This window comes from Orbicella franksi, chromosome 3 (genome assembly GCF_964199315.1).
Source record: "Orbicella franksi chromosome 3, jaOrbFran1.1, whole genome shotgun sequence".
NCBI classification, from domain to species: domain Eukaryota; kingdom Metazoa; phylum Cnidaria; class Anthozoa; order Scleractinia; family Merulinidae; genus Orbicella; species Orbicella franksi.
In genome coordinates, this window is record NC_138147.1 from 4,108,538 (window position 1) to 4,119,705 (window position 11,168).

Genomic DNA, 11,168 nt, shown 5'->3' on the forward strand with positions numbered 1-11,168 from the left:
AAAGTTTAAGGGAAATGGAAAAAAAGCGCTAATTAATTCGAGAGGACTCAAGTTTCCCTAGAAATGAATGACCGAACAGATAAACATGTTTTAGCGGAACCTAAAATTAATCTCCAGAGCTTAAATCCGTCATTGGGTGCTCCTGTGTTTGTGCATAAAGTGAACTGGCTTGAGACGCGTGCAGTGGTTCTTGTAAAACTCGCCGGTGCTGTGCCGGTACATATTATCTGATTTTGTTTCGGCGTGTGGAGCTCCTCCACTGAATGATATGTTTCTGGGATGGTATTTTGGTACGTGCAGTTATTTCATCTACCGGCTTTCAGTGGCTTTTTTCAAGCAACCTTTACAGTCGGTAGACATAGCTCCGATAATGCAGCTCTCATTACAGCTTGTTTAGAAGATACGTTGATTTTTACATGTTTTACTTGCAAATGATTAAACAACACTGCAGTACGTCAAGTTTCACAAAAATGCTTTTATTAAAAAAATCTACTCTATAAATTAAAGTCTCACAAAAATTTTATAGCCGCTCTAAAAAATGGCAAGGTTTTTTCATCGATAAAGAAAATTTACAAAGAAGGCACACGGACGGATCAATCTCTTAAACTAATTGTTAACTTCGTGACTGTATAGTTTAGGAATGGATTAGCCGAACACGAGACAAACTAGTACAACTGATGTTAACAATTGTAAAATACTGATCTGTGATATCAGATACCGGTCCATCTTCCCCTTAAGGCTCAGTCGGACAAGGCATTCTTAAGTCAAGTTAGTCATGATATCAGATAGCTACTTGAAAAGCTACAATTGTGCCTACATTTTTGGTTTCTTTATTCCTGAGTAGAAGAGCTTTGTTTATAGAAATCTAACCTTACTTAGTTACCATCGGTTTCTTGTTAATGCTTTAGTGCTTAAAAAAATCAAATTATTCAGCTCACCATGAACTTTTCTTAAAGCAGGCAATTACAATGTCAAACAATAAAAAGTATTTATCGTCACACGAGTTATTTATAATAAAAAAGATAAATACAAAAAGCTATAATATGTTTCTTCTTCTTACATTAATGAAATGGCCAACGGTCACTTGCAGAAAGAGTTGGAAAAATTCAGCTCATTTAGTTCTCTCTAAATCTTTTTTCTAAGACAATAAAGATTTTAAGCAATAAAAAACGATTCTTATCACACGAATTATTCTTGACAAAAAAATTAAATATAAAAGGCCAAGCTACTTCCCAACTTCTTGCAATACTGAAATGGTCAACGGTCACGTACGGAAAGAGTGGGAAAAATGACTTAGGTTGTGTTCACACTTGGTGCCTTGACACCGTCCCAAAATAGTGTTGCATCCAGACCCTGGGTACTCTAAAGACCCAAGTACTATCTAGTGCCCGAGCACAAGGTCGAAACTTTGTACCCGGGTACATGCATTGTGCACGAATTGTGGTATAAACATGCACTTAAAAAAAAAAGGTGTGTTCACATCAGCGTTCAGCGAGAATTGTACTCGGGCACCCTTCTTAGACACCAAGTGTGAACATAGCCTTACTTTTTGATTTAACAACGAGAACATGCAAGTTGCTACTACGTCCTTCACTTGTGTTGTAAATAAATTGGATACTCGTTAAAACATTCTTCTTGCTGATCTCAGCTGTAGAATTGCTAAATATTTGAGAAGCAAGGGGACAATAGCTCCATTTTTAATTGACCAACAAGGACCGCCAAAATTGCGGCTAATCAAGGAAAAAAAGAACAAAAATTGCGGCACTAATAGCTAATTTTTGAAGAAAATTCTGATGTTAAATAAAAATTTGTAAAGAGAGGCAATTTTTGTTTGACAGCAAGGACCTGCAAGCTGCAAATAGCCACTTTTGTTGAAAATTACCTTATGGAATGTGTGTTTATGCTACTATAGTTCTAACTGGTTAACAAAGTCACTGCAAATACAGCTTCTATCATGTTGTAAAATGCTTTTAGATCGGAATAATCAGTGAATTCCAAGTTGTAAACTCGTCGGCCTGTTATGACGGACGCAACTTGTCCCAGGTTCCCACTTTGATGAGCTCCAACTCTTCGCTTGCGCCAGGCATGCTTCTGGGCACTGGAGACCAGTCGCCCTGGCTGCACCATGCGGAGGCCTGAAAGAAAAGATTCTTGTGAGAAATGCTTTCTAAAATGAGTAACTTATTAATATAAAAGAAATCTAAGGGTAATCTGTTTGAGAACAGCACACGCATAGAAAAGGCGGTTTTGCACATTGTTATGTGAACACGATTTGGTGGTATGTTTAGATTTTGTGAGGTCTATTTTACTAACGAATAACAACATCTGGAAGTTATTGTCTGGAAAGCCTAGAGAATTGAAAGTTTCGATTCCCAGCGATTATTCGTGTTTGCATCAAGCTATGTGAACATGCGCTGGTTTCTATTTCTTCAAATAAAGTTCGAGCGAAGCGAAAGGTACTGAGAGAAACGAATCCTGAAAAATTCGAAATTCTGCAGTCAACAAAATTTCGTCAAATTTTATAATAAAGCATTACTACGAGTACATAACAGCTTTAGTCGTTTTGTTACCTTCCAGGTCAATTATCTTTTTGGTTTTCTCGCTTTCGTCCGTTGCTCCTTCCTCGATTCTTGACCTCAACTCAAGTTTGTGAGCATCCTCGGTGAAGAAAAGTTCTCCAAAGTGTGGATATTTGTTGCCTAAAATGGAAAAAGGTCGAAGATTATGAGAAATAACCGTAGACCAATAAATTATCAAAGACGGGTCGGGTCTTCTCGGGTCTTCTGGAATAATCGTACGTAAAGACTATTCTCTCGATTCAAGAATTCCTTTTTGAAAAACGGCATTGAAATATAAAGAGGGCATTTCTTTAAACAAAGGCGCTCCTAGCTTGGGTTGTCGTGCAAAGAGCATCGCCTGACGATCCAAATTATGCCTGTGAAGTATACTAAATGTTGCAAAAAAAAAAATGATGGACACATTGAAAGAAATACAAGTCACAGTTGTAAACGTGACCTCCGCGTTTCCAAATTTGTCGATCATGCAATCCACCCCTACTTGTAGTGCTCGTCACTTCTTAATGGGTTCTGGTCATTTGCCGAGCACCGCGCTACAAAATCCATCGCTACTGTTGGATTTCCTTTGCTCTAGGTATATAGAAATTCACTGCGTCTGTAAGCTACCCTAAAATGATACAAAGGACTTTTGACAGTGGAATAAAAATCATCAGCTGAACTTTTAACATTATCGAAACGCAATCACAACAAATTACCTTTCTTTGAGTGAAGGAACACTTTTACTCCGCTGCAAAACTTTTCCACGGCTCGTCTTTGATGGAATGTTCTTGTAGGTCTGGAGAATTCGGGGAACAACATCCGGTAGTTGAATGCGAGGGCTGTTGCTAGGATACCACCTGTCACTCGCGCATTGGGTAACTCGCTCAAAGAGAAATGATCACCAGGACAAACGAGCTTGGTTGTGCCTCCATCTACCAGCTGGCCCCATAATTCCTCAACGCGATATACTGCAGAAACTCCACCCGAGAAGCGGTCGCATTGGGCTTTGACATAGGTGAGATGTCCACGATAGCGGACCTAATGATAGAAAAAAGAGGTTGCGGAACTTTGGCATAATTCTCTGATGGTCAGTGGCCACGTTTAATGATTTGGCATTCTCTTCATCCAAGAAATACTGGCAAATACTGTTGCAAGTTTTGCCTCAAAGCATTGATTGAATTATCGCATTATTTAATTCTTACATGACTCCGTTATATTGGGTGGAACAGTAATTGAAAATCAATAACACATGTCCCATACCTCAGCAGGCTGCCATTCTTTGAATGTTCTAAAAGAAACTTTGTGGTTTGTTAGAAGAGCGTTCTTGAGTGCCCTCAAGTTGTAGTTAGCGAGACCCTTCTCAAAGCTCCTTCTCTGCAGTTCATCTATGACCCAGTCTTGAGTGTGCTTCTTCCTCAAGGTTTCGAATTCTTCAGCTTCCATCTTTAGAGAATCTACAGCCAGTTTTGCCAGAAAGTTTTCAAAAGCAAGCTGTAACGGAGAAAAACGAATCAATTAATTTTTATTTGTTAATCGATTATTGGCATGCATGAAGACGCTTTTATTAACCTTTACCGCTAGGAAATAGCTTACTGGATGGCGTAGCGAATATACGAAACACACATGTGAACTGCGGTTGAAACATCAAACGAAATTGTTTGGGCGATACCGGTGCGTCGCTCTACCGAAAGGAGATAAAAAGCGTTGATACTGTAACCAAAGTAGCAAGCATTGCTTGCACTCGTGATCTGCGAGGAACATTCCATTCATTTGAGTACCAGTGAAAACTGAGCTACACTGCAGTTGCTCCACCAAGAAAAAATGCGTGGTCAACGGAACTTGAAACAGTCATTCAAACAAAAACTGAAATTAAACCTCATAAAGATCTAGGCATATATAAAACAAATACTTCATTCCGTAGCCTTCAGCTGGTACCCGTTAACTTTCTTACCATTCATTTATATATAACTATTTTTCTCTTTCTTATTTAAACGCTTTATTGCCAACAACCAAAGAGGAAGTATTCGATTTTGTTACTCAGCGCTAGCTAGATTTGTTCTTTAATAAGTTAGTTTTTATAACAAGATGGTATTGAATTAGCCAGGTAATCACTATCTTATCGTTGCAATGACCACTTTTCCCACGAACCTGAACCTGTCCAAGTTGAAACTGTTCATCGGCAACCATGGAAACAAGTCTATTGCTGACAGTCCGCGAGCGCGGATACCAAGGAAATGTGTCAATCATAGCCACAAACTCCACCCTCTGGTTCTGCTCTCTCAACAAGGACGCCATTTCGTAGGCAACAAGCCCTCCGTAGGAATATCCGCCAAGAAAGTACGGTCCATGGCGCTGCTCCGCGCTGATCAGTTGTACGTAATGTGCGGCAAGCTCACGCACTCCACTCCAGTCCTTACTCACTTCTGTTGGGTCAGTATAGCCCAGGGCATAGAAGGATATTAAATCCTAAGAATGGTAAAGAAAAGATATCAATACAACACTGAACAGTGGTGCTGCGTTAATAATGGCTTAATCTGCACAAAGCAAACACACGCATACACACACACGCACCAACAAATACTGGGAGATGGGAAGAAGAATTTATGGATAGCAATCAGCTGAACGATACTTCTGTCGGATCCACCGAAATCACTCTTTGGCCAATTTCTATGAAAATGTGGCCCATGATGCTCTAAACCATTTTTGTTCGCTAATTTCAGGTAGCTAGAACGTGTACCACATGTAATCCACTGTTTAAGGAAGCAATGAGTGCCGTGTTGGTCTTGCAAGTTACGGTGGTATAAAATTGACCTTCACTGCCAGTCAACTTACAACACTTAGAATTTGTTATCAGAGTTAATAACCTGTTAAAAATGTGAGAATTGATAAAATATGCGTGTGTATCGTGTAAATTATTCGAGCATTTAGGTGAACTTTTTATTGGTAGCCCTAGTATTTAGTGGAATAATGGAACAGTAAGCTAGAACTTCTCTTGTGCAGTAGCAAAGTACAATATACCAAAGCCTAGTACGTAGGGGGGATTGTTGCTTTCGGTATATGCGAGGCAAGGAGAATTTGACTGATGAATATGAGACTTGACCGTCTATATACACTAGTTGGGAATCACCTGGCCTTGAAATCCCGTAGAAATCGCTGCCAGATTTAACGCATAATGGTGTGACGGATGTACACAGAAGAACTTGATGGCTGCGCCCGTAGGAGTGTACAGCGGTACAACTTGAATCTGACTCTCTGACGTGACATTAGATAGGGCTGCGTCGGTCAGTCCGGGCTGTATTTGTGCAGGTGCATTTTCTAGGGTGACGTTATTTTGAAGTTGTTCACCAGGTACTCCTCCGCTAAGCCTGGCCGTGACGTCATTTGCAATTTTAAGCGCAGTTGTATCAGGCTGCATAAAGTAGAAAACCTGAAAGAAGAGCAGCGTTTGTATCTCGTCAATTTGTACAAAAATATTACTACGATAATGCCGAAGATGACTTGCAAGCGGTTACAGTCAGCGGGCAGCGATTATTTTTGCAACCCACCTCAAAAGAAACTTGCAAATTGGCTTCAAACTGCATTTTCAAGGTCAGTGCCCCAGCTGAGTCGAGACCATAGTTGTACAAGCTCTTGTTGAGATCTACCTCAGACCCCGAAGAGAATCCTGCCCATTCAACCAATACCAGGAGTACGTATTCCTTGACGAGTTCGCGTCTTGTTTCTTCATCTTTCTCCAGCGTAATGTTTTGCGCCAGGGATTCTGACGTGTACGTCTGGTTTTCAGAATCATTAATTTCATCTCTGATCAGCGTCATTCTGGGCGTCTTCTTTAACCCGACAAGACTTCTCATGTAGCGAGGCCAGTCCACACCAAACAGGGTAATTTGGAAGCGGCTCGGTTGCTCACTTAGAACTTTGGCCATGTGTTTGACTCCTGTGTAAACATTTTAAAAAGGATTTAGAAGGTACAACTGTAACTTAAAGTATATGGTTTGAAGACAGAAGAACTGGAAGTTCATGAAATGGGGTCGAGTGAAAGGGAGACGTACGCTTCGAAAACCTGAGCGGGATAGCCATCTTGAAAGTAGGAAAAAGAATGATGGTGACTTACTGTGAGTACGACTGCCTCTCTTACCATCGTTCATGTCATGACAATGCCCGACTTAAATCATAGCCTTTTGCATGAATACGCTAATCTGAGAGTCTCTGTGGGGCAAAAACGTGTGGTACTATAGGTAACAACGAGGCTTTGCTACAAAACTGTTCTTCTCTAACCACAGAGCATCAAAACGCAAATGATCTTGCATATTCTTAAAAATAATTCATGGCACGTTTGTCGTCCTTTACGTCCTTTCGCAACAGGTCTCTGTTATAAGACGGCCCTTCTAACTACAAGCTCGACTATTAACTCTTGTACACGAAATTTTAATCCGAAAACAATTAAACATATTACTTCCATTAGCCATGTCAATACCCACATTTTTAGTATCACCTTACTGGACGTTTAACCCTTTTTACCGTTTGAGAATATTGAGATATCGGGAAAATGTTTATTAGGTCTTAGCAAAGAAATAGCATACCATCTTTGGCTTGTATAAAGCCAAGTCCGCCCAAATTCATCAATTTAGCAACATTAGACTCTCGTTCCATCAAACCAGCTCCACTGATTGGTCCCCAGTTTATCGCCAATCCGGGTAGACCGAGCACATGTCTTCGGTACTGGGCAAGAGAATCTTGAAAAGCATTGCAAGCTGAGTAAGAGCATTGCTTCAGGTTACCGAAGACCGAGGCCATGGAAGAAAACATGACGAAGAAATCCAAATCCATTTCCAAGCTCATTTGGTGAAGTAAGACGGAACCTTGCAAACAAATTGAAAACTGTTACCATAATGATTCTAGTTAGTCTCCGTTGCATAACTTTACTTTTAGGAGCTTAAGGAAAGGTGGTCACTAAGAATGTGGCGCTTTTTGAAAAACATATGTCGAGGCTCTAAAAGGACTCGTTGGGGACATCCACTAGGCATACCTCAATGAATTGTTTTTCTATATTTTTAAAAGCCACGCACAATAATTTGAAAAATGACTTGTTGTGCGGTGAGCCTAACCAACCATTAACGGACCTAATTAGTCCTTATTGGTATGGAAAGGTGGACGCTGATGGAGGAATTCATACAGAGGCTTTAACTACCAACTGCTAGGCATCACCCTCGTCAGCCGTTGACCAGGAACTATGGTAGTTTCGGCGAGAACAAAGTACCTCATTATGGAATCTTACCTTTTATCTTAGGGCCCATGGACTCGGCGAAGGCCTCAAACGTGAAATCTTTGACATACTCATCTCTAAGAATCATGGCAGTGATCACGATGCCAGCCACACTTGGAAGAGATTGAAGCTGCTCTTTAAAGGTCGCCATTTGCTCTTGTTTGGAAATGTCAATCTGTTAGGGTCAAAAATATAAAACGCTGTTTGGAATTTTATCACCTTGCTTAAAGGTTCCACATTTACTGTGATTCAACAAAGCAACTTGCCCTTTATCTAACACTGAACCTTGTTAACCTCATTCTGTGTGTGGCGAACGTCTATCTAATAAAGCTTTTTTGGTATGATAATGGCACACTGGTTACCTGGAACATATGTATCTTCGCGCCTGTCCTTCCCTCTAGCTTTCGCACTTCTTGACATTTGGCATCTGAGGGCTTTGAACGGCCAAGAAGTCCAATAGACTTTGCTCCATTCTCCGCCATCCAGCGAGCCACTTCAAATCCATATCCTCGAATACCTCCTGCCACTAAGTACGTTCTGTTTTCTTTCAGGCCACATTCATCTAAACCAGTTGGAAGTACAGGAATCTTGTCGAGATCACTTCTTTTTCCAGATAATGGAAACGCGAGAATTTGAAAAGAAATGCTCGAGGAGGCGTTTGTTTGATGTTGTGGTAATGACGTTTTGTCGAAGGAAGTGGCTACGGCTTCAATTGCTGTTGACAAGTCTTCAGAAACCAGCTGCATTGCTAGAAGCTTTTCCAGGACTTCTTTGCCTTTCAGCAAATCAAGACTCGCTAAACTGAGCTTTTCGTAAACCTGCGGAGACCTGAGTATGTCTGCCATATCCTCTCTCTCATATCTGACATTTGTAGTTGCTGTAAATACGAGATCGCCAGTAAACTCGGAACTCAAGATTACAACTTTTCCTCCTCGTTTGAGCGAACGACAACTTTCTTGAAGTGCATTTGGAGCAGGTGGGTAAAAAAACAAAACGGCGTCGAAGCTCTGAAAAGAATCATCATTGAGGCAAAAGGAACCTTGATGGACCACACTTTCCGCACCCAACTCAAGAAGAAGGGCTTTTGTAGACGTTTGGCAAGTGTCAGGAATGGTGCAAAATACTCTGTGTCCGAGTGTTTTTGCAAGGGCAACTGCTGCTGGCCCAGGGCCACGGTTGGCTTCGTGTATCAGTAGTGACTGATTTTCTCCTGCTGATGCTACTCTTTGAAGAGCATAGGAAGCTATGGCTAGGCACGCTGGGATGTAAGCCGCTTGTTCCTTTGTCAGGCTGCTTGGTTTTACAAACATGTTATTGGCTTGAATGGCAAGGGAAGGGGAAACCCGTCCAGAGGCGACCACAGCACACACTTCGTCTCCAATTTGTAAACGAGTCTTCTCGTTTTCACCATGTACGTCTGTCACCTTTCCAACAACGAAGACGCATCCTTTTGGTTTGGCTAAATCAATCAGTGATTCTGAGGGTGTCCAGCAATATAGAAGATCTATTGAGAGCTCAGTGTGGGATGGCTTCGACAGGCTCTTCTCACGCAGGCAGAGAGTTGTTGACGAAGGGATACATGATAAGTACAATGAGCCCTTCTTCTTGCTTTCCATTTTCTGGTTTGTCGGTTGCTCTGGGGAAAGTTTTGTCCTGACCATACGACTAACAAAACGTTTGCCATTTCGAAAGGCAACCTCTTCTTCAAGGCTCTCACTCAGAATCTCCTCAGCCAATAAATCTGCTTCATGCATATCCTCTTTATTACTGAGGTCAACAGATATCATCATGATCTCAAGCTCTTCGAGGCGTGCTGTTCGTCGAAATCCCCAGACTGAAGAACTCCACGGGATAGTACAGGCAGACTTCGGACAGGCGTTTAACAGCTGTGTACGTTCGGTGACAAAGAAAAGTCGAGGACTCAGCAACTCCTTCTCTATCAGCAGTTTGAGCAAGAAGGCAGAACTGTCGAGGGCGAGGCGTTGACCTTGATCGATCACATCGAATGTGTCCGGCAGGATGTTCGTTTCCACAGGCCACGTGTTCACGAGCCTAAGATTGGATAATTGGTCAGGTGGTATGCCCGAAAAGGCTGCTCTGATTGCTTCCTCTGCCTCGATGTTGAAACATCTAGCATTTGGCAGATCAACTGTGACAAAATTGACTTTGGCTGCCTGAAGTCGCGCGATTAAGGCATCTGAAAAGACGGAGGAATCTTTCAGCACAATGCAAGTAGGATTTCGGGTGGTTTCCTTCTGCCTTTGTAAAACATCCTCCATCCACTCCTCTTCAAAGGTTAGGTCATCAAAGGTAAATCGACGTTCTGTGCTAGTCAGCTCTGCAGTACGAAAGTCATTTATTGTGAGTAACACTTTACCGGATGGACTCATGACGGTAATGTCAAATTTTCCAACTAGGGTCATATCCGCGGTCACGTGGCAGTACAGCTGTTGGGTAGACGGCACGTCCCTTAACGTAATGCTCTTGAAACCCACTGGCACAAAGGAGGTATCTTCAGTTACAAAGTCCCCAATGGGAATAAAACAGGATTGAAGGCAGGCGTCTAAAATGCAGGGATGGACAACATAACTTTCAGCTTCTGCTTGAATAGCCGGTAGTCCACTGATGTCAATCAAGCAGAGTCCCTCGTTATCGCGCTGCCATATTTCTTTAATGAGGGAGAACGTGGGTCCATAGTTAAACCCAAGCTTTTCGGATATTTCTCTGAAGCGCTCTGTTGTCATTTTCGTCATATTTGTCATCCGCTCCTCTAAAGCTGGACCAATTTGGTCAAAGGCTACGTACATTAAAAATGAAGAAAAGATTTAATATATGACTAAACTATTTAGAAATATCTTGAACGCTTTGAGCAGAATTTCAATGTATGATGATTATCCTGTCAAGTGGTGTAAATAGTTATATGGGTTTTAACAGGTTTTCATTTTCCAACAGTATAATTAACGAGAAAATTAAATTTGATGTTATCGTGTTGTAGTCTTTTTAAAATGGTTTGTGGCCAACAACAAGTAAAAGATAAGAACAACAACAACAACAACAACAACAGCAACAACAACAACAACAACAACAACAGCAACAGCAATAGCAATAATCAGAATTTTAAGACTGGTTTATCAACGTATTCGAAAACGTTTCAGCTATAGTAATACCTTTAGCTTCAAAATTCTCGCGTCTACGCAGCAGATCCAATGAAATGTTCCCACTGCTCAGAGCAATCTCTGACTGGTCATCCTGTAAGCTTGTAATGTAGAACTGAGCCTTGTCAATTTTGTCCTTCTTTTGGAAGCGTAATCGTAAGTAACGAACCTGAAAGTTCATAGAGAAAATTTAGG

General features: G+C 41.3%; 1 protein-coding gene across 1 annotated transcript in view; it reads right to left on the reverse strand.

The window, feature by feature from the left end:
• Positions 1-489: 489 nt before the first annotated feature.
• Positions 490-11,168, reverse strand: part of LOC145480753 (mycolipanoate synthase-like) — a 29,853-nt gene continuing 19,174 nt past the window's right edge. The window contains exons 4-14 of the mRNA XM_081459074.1: positions 10,986-11,142; positions 8,181-10,615; positions 7,831-7,993; positions 7,136-7,414; positions 6,101-6,489; positions 5,683-5,982; positions 4,704-5,021; positions 3,816-4,046; positions 3,272-3,593; positions 2,571-2,699; positions 490-2,135 (exon numbers count right to left, since the gene is read on the reverse strand). Coding sequence (XP_081315200.1) covers positions 1,915-2,135; positions 2,571-2,699; positions 3,272-3,593; positions 3,816-4,046; positions 4,704-5,021; positions 5,683-5,982; positions 6,101-6,489; positions 7,136-7,414; positions 7,831-7,993; positions 8,181-10,615; positions 10,986-11,142 — 4,944 coding nt within the window. The 3' untranslated portion in view covers positions 490-1,914. The remainder of the gene's footprint in view (positions 2,136-2,570; positions 2,700-3,271; positions 3,594-3,815; positions 4,047-4,703; positions 5,022-5,682; positions 5,983-6,100; positions 6,490-7,135; positions 7,415-7,830; positions 7,994-8,180; positions 10,616-10,985; positions 11,143-11,168) is intronic.